The sequence below is a fragment of the Lactuca saligna genome, chromosome 3 (assembly GCF_052625555.1).
Source record: "Lactuca saligna cultivar CGN05327 chromosome 3, ASM5262555v1, whole genome shotgun sequence".
Classification (NCBI taxonomy): Eukaryota; Viridiplantae; Streptophyta; class Magnoliopsida; order Asterales; family Asteraceae; genus Lactuca; species Lactuca saligna.
The window spans coordinates 27421500-27427206 of record NC_136419.1 but is presented as its reverse complement, the minus strand read 5'-3'; the positions used below and the strand labels follow the sequence as shown (position 1 = coordinate 27427206).

Genomic DNA, 5707 nt, shown 5'->3' with positions numbered 1-5707 from the left:
CACAATATAATTAAAGAGATAATTGTCTTGTCTTTCGCCATGACTCCGTCATTTCAACGACAACTCATTAGGATATTTATGTTGTGTATGAAAGAAACCAGAATAATATAAAATTGACAAAGAACTGCAAATAATGCAATTTAAGACAACCTCAAAACAAAGCTATAACAAAAGTTTGAAAAAAGTATACATCCACATGAAAGAAATGGACCATTTTGAATCTCATTAACTCGGCCTTGACCCCATTGCCATGAAGACAAGAAAAGGGTGCACTCTTGACCCCATTGCCATGAATACATGCATGAGGTGCAACCCAGAATTCCAGGACCATCAAAATTCAAAAGAACGTTACAATTATGGCTAACATAAGTCATAAATAACTCTTTTGAGGTCCTTAAATTTTCGTCAAGATCCATACTGAGCAAAGAAAGCTACAGCTAGCTCACAGGAAATCTAGGTCTTTATCTCTCTATACACCTACGCCCATATATCATTCAAAAATCTTTTCTTTTTCTAAAAAAAGATTAAAGATTACCCCTTTGTAGACCCCAGAAGATTTAAGCTTCCATTGGTTGAGAAGAACCTTATTACGGTTGCATTGTACAGGAGAATTTAAGTGAGGTGGGATACAATCATACCACACTCAAGAGGTAATCACAGTATGAATCATGTTCCTTGTTTTTTGTGACGAAAGGTTGAATTAGATGGGTTTCTTCTCGGTTTCCATTTATGATTCTTTTATGAATTTATGTTTCGTCATTCTCTTCCACAAAAAGCAATCAAAACTGGTATTTTTGGAGTTATTATCTTGCGTCTAGTACATGGAATCTAGGTGAAACTAATTTGGGGCCTTGGGATTTGACAGAAACTATTTTGGGATTGTTTTATTCTTTTAAAATCCTTCTTTATCGGGTTAATTTTGATTTCAAGAATCTTCTAAAATTGAAAATTTTGCCTTCTCTTCCTTAATTGTGCTCTGTTTTTATTATTCATATGAACAGGTATCTGTTTCTGTGGGAGAAAAACCATTTTTTGACTCAAAAAATTCTATTCAAAACTATTTATAATCATAAAAATATGAGAGAAGAGTTCAGGTAATATCATAAAGTGAAAACAAGGACTGAAAAAGCTCAGTGATGAAGTTTATGAAACTTGGTTCTCGACCTGATACTTTCTACAGTGCAAATGGTGTGAGGTAAGCATCAAAGCCATTTGTTCTCTGTTTTTCACCACTTCCAGTTAAAAACAGAGCCATGTATCGCTACTCTGTTTTCGTATAAAATAACTGATTGCGATAAAATATTGATTTCATCGTTTAAATTCAGGTCAATCTCTTCAGAAGTTCGTAGCGATCTTGTTGTCCACGTGAATGAAACACGATATTTGCTTCACAAGGTGACTTTTCATATTTCATCACTTTTGAAGTTTGTTTTGTCATTTTTACCTTTGATTACACAAAAGGGCTGTCGCTTTTATGCAAATATCCAGATACTTGTGTTTTTAATACTGTGCTTTTACCTCTGTTTTTCCTCCTTCAGTTTCCACTTCTGTCAAAATGCGTGAAGTTGCAGAGACTCTGTTCTGAGAACCCTGAATCCTCTCACCTTCAAATAACCCAACTCCATGATATCCCAGGAGGCAGCAAGGCTTTCGAGTTATGCGCAAAATTCTGCTATGGAATCACAATCACCATCAGTGCGTACAACATTGTATCTGCTCTATGTGCAGCCAAATACCTTCAAATGACCGAAGATGTTGAAAAGGGGAATCTAGTTCATAAGCTTGAGGTATTCTTCAACTCTTGTATTCTGAATGGCTGGAAAGATTGCATCGTAACTCTTCAAACGACAAAGCCATTCAAGTTACAGTCGGAGGAATTGGGTATTACAACCCGCTGTATCGAATCCGTGGTGTCAAAAGTCATTTCTAACCCTTCCAAGGTAAGCTTATCACATAATCAAAACGGGGAAAGAGAAGTCAGTGATACAAACAAAAAGTGGTGGGGTGAGGATATTTCAGAGTTGAGGATCGATCTTTATTGGAGAACAATGGCAACTCTCAAATCCGGAGGGAAAGTGCCTGCAAATCTTATAAGTGATGCTTTGAAAATTTACACTTCAAAATGGCTGCCAAAAATTTCAAGAAATCTTCAAATCGTGTCAAGTTCGAATGGTGAATCGGAATTGGAATCCTCGAACGCAAATGCTAGTAGATTGCTATTGGAATCGATAATTACTTTACTCCCGATGGAAACCAATTCCGTTTCTTGTAGCTTTTTGCTCAAACTATTAAAAGCAGCCAATGTGCTTCAAGCTTCGGCTTCTTCAAGATTGGAATTAGCAAGAAGGGTTGCACTGCAATTAGATGAAGCTAAAGTTTGTGATTTGATGATTCCCTCGATATCAAACGATAGTGATACGATATACGATCTTGACATAGTTTTGAACATTTTGGAGCAGTTTATGTTACAAAAGCAAAGTCAAAAGACAAGTCCTCTAAGAACAAATGGCGATCGTGAGTGCCAGGAAAGCAGCCGATCTTCTTCTTCAACGATAAACGGTTCCATGGTCAAAGTCGCAAAGCTTGTAGATGGATATTTACAAGAGATTTCTAGAGATGTGAACGTGCCATTGTCGAAGTTCATTTCTTTGGGTGAATCGATTCCTGAACTCGCTAGACTGAATCATGACGATCTTTACAGAGCCATTGACGTGTATCTCAAGGTAATAAAATTATATCTTGAATGAATTTCGACTTTTTATGATTTGACTAGTCAACTTTTACGCTTGATCAAAGTTTGACTTTTTGGTTATTTAGTCGCACCCAGACCTCACCAAGAGTGAAAGGAAGCATCTTTGTCGAACACTGGATTGCAAAAAGCTATCTTTTGAAGCATGCATGCATGCAGCACAAAATGAGTTTCTACCATTACGTGTGGTAGTACAGGTGCTATTCTTTGAACATACACGTGCTGCCATGGCTAATGGGCACCTGACCGGGCTGCCCGGGAACATCAAGGCACTGTTAGCTGCTAAAGGCAATGGAACAAGCCCACATGGTTCAGAAACCGTAAGCACAAACATGAGCACACCTCAAGGAGATCACGAGCAGTGGGTCAAGCCAACAAAGTCAAGGATGAAAATAGCAGTAGATGAAAATCCTGATGATGGTTCTTCATGTTTGGTTCCTAGACGGAGGATGTTTAGTAGGTTGTGGTTGATGAATCGTAGTGAAATCGAAATCAAAAACAAAGCTGAAAAAGTTGTCAACTGTGAATAGGAGATTCGACTTGCATTGGTCTTTTGTGGCTTACTAAACGTTTTGATGCATTATATTAAAGTGTATTCGATGAATATATATACAAAATGGTATTGCAATATGAATGAGAATAATATCAAGTGAATGAGACTAAAAAGATGTATAACGAATCACTCTTCTAAGTGTTAAAAGGTTGTTTAGACGTTTGCTTCTTATTTTTAATTAAATATTTGATGGCAATTGAGGGTTCAAAATGTGTTTGTTATTCCTATAAATGTGAATCATGCATGATGATCTTTACAGAGCCATTGACGTGTATCTCAAGGTGATAATAGAATTCCATGAATTTTGACTTTTTATGATTTGAGTTTATGATGATTGAAACTTTGACTTCTTGGTTATTTAGTACCCAGACCTCACCAAGAGTGAGAAGTAGCATCTTTGCGGGACACTCGATTGCAAAAATCTGTCTCTCGAAGCATGACCGGTAAAAACCAAGACCAAAAAGTATGAATGTGAATTCGAGATTCGACTTGGTCTTTCGTGACCGACTAACCATTTGATATGTTGTTGATCGGGTCCGGTCAACATTTTCGTGACCGGCTAATGGCCTGATTCAGTCCTAAAAGAAAATAGAGAGAACGACATTGTAGCACAACTAGGTTTTTGGTTTGTTGCGGATTGGACATTGAAGTTATTTTTTTTTTTCGCAATAAATCATTAAACTTGACATTTACCTATCAATTACACAACTTTCGAACTTATGAAACAGTCAACCGATAAACTCGCTGACTTGGCATTCAATAAACATTTGTATTTAATTTTCTAAAGCCATATAGTTATTTCCACATATTATTTAATATCAGATTGGCATTCATCTATGGACAAAAATACAAATTTTCTCCATTGTCAAACATTACTACCCACCTCTCACCTGCTTGTCTATCGTCGTCCACCACCCACCTGACTGTCCACCATTTTCGGCTGCAAACGGGTTTTCGGCCGAAAACGTTTCCTTTTCCGGTTTCGACGAAGAACATCGTCAAAATCACAATCTTGTCTCTAAAACCTGCAAATCAAAGTCGAATCGAGTGAAAAATAGTTGTATGGTGGTCGCCAAGTCATTACCTAGATGAATCAGGAATCAATTTTGGATAATAAACAACAAAAAATGATGAATCGATAATCCCAACCATGAGCTTCTACTCTTGGTTATGGGTTTAATTATAATTTTAATAGTTTAAGTGCAACAACCTTTATAATTTTTTTATATTCTTAAATCAATATAATTAAAATAAAAGACGAATAGATCATAATGCCCTTTAATCTTAATTTCCTTTTGACTAACTAATACATTGATCGAATTTCCCCCCACTCCCCCAAATCCCTAATTGCTTGTTCGTCTACCTTGAACATAAGGAATTTTTTCGATCGGCCAGTTTCCCCTGTCTCCACAAACATTCACTATGAATGGCTTCACAAACAGTCATGTTCTATTGAAGAATTCTCCATCTGGGTTTTTCCAATTGCAGGTAGCGACCATAGACTCCAAAAAAAGGGTAAAGAAGATAAACAGGTGTACAAATGCTATGAAGATAACCATGGAAAATGGTAACACATTCTTTGCAGAAACAACCATAGTTTCTATCCCTTTAGGAGGTTTGAAATCAAACACCATTACTTTTGAACCAAGACTACCTAAATGGAAGGAGGAAGCCATAGCTAACCTTGGATTTGGAATTGCGAACAAGATAATTTTACATTTTGAGAAAGTATTTTGGACAAATGTCGAGTTTCTAGGAGTAGTTGCAGATACTTCATATGGATGTAGCTACTTTCTTAATCTTGACAAAGCTACATGCCATCATGTTCTTGTTTACATGCCCGTAGGAAAACTAGCAAGAGATATTAAGAAAATGTCAGATGAGGCTTGTTTTGCTTTTACATAGCTTAAAAAATTCTTCCAGATGCTTCCACCCAAGTAATTCTATAAAAAATTGACTTACTTTCAGGTCTACTAATCGAACACGTATATATTGAATGTTTTTTTCTTCTTTGATTGGGTTCATATAGCTACGATACAGAAGGAAAACCCATGATATGTATGATCAGCTTGTTGGATTAGGTGTCTAAGCCAATACATGAATTGGTATATACTTGAATTATTAGCGAAATCCTTTTGGATTGCCCTCAAACCTAGTAAGTGAATATGATGACTTATAGAGAGAGGGAATGATTTATTGCTTTATTATATGATTAATAAATAGCAATAAATGAATTTATTAATATTTTATGAAACTAATATATTAATTAGAAATTGTATTATCTAAATAATAATTAATCAGAAATTAATTGGAATTAATTTTGGGATTAATTGGACTAATTAAAAATACAGTGGTCTAATTGTAATTGTTTAGTAGTTGAGCAAGAGGTTCCGAAACCTTTCTTG

General features: G+C 35.9%; 1 protein-coding gene across 1 annotated transcript; it reads left to right on the top strand.

Annotated features, from left to right (window-relative positions):
* Nucleotides 1-217: 217 nt before the first annotated feature.
* On the top strand, nucleotides 218-3379 carry LOC145034886 (BTB/POZ domain-containing protein At1g67900-like). The gene is made up of 5 exons (XM_078983443.1): nucleotides 218-650; nucleotides 1002-1195; nucleotides 1326-1395; nucleotides 1539-2723; nucleotides 2818-3379. The coding sequence occupies exons 2-5, from the start codon at nucleotides 1137-1139 to the stop codon at nucleotides 3277-3279; spliced, it is 1776 nt and encodes a 591-aa protein (XP_078839569.1). The 5' UTR covers nucleotides 218-650; nucleotides 1002-1136; the 3' UTR covers nucleotides 3280-3379.
* The last annotated feature ends 2328 nt before the right edge of the window (nucleotides 3380-5707 follow it).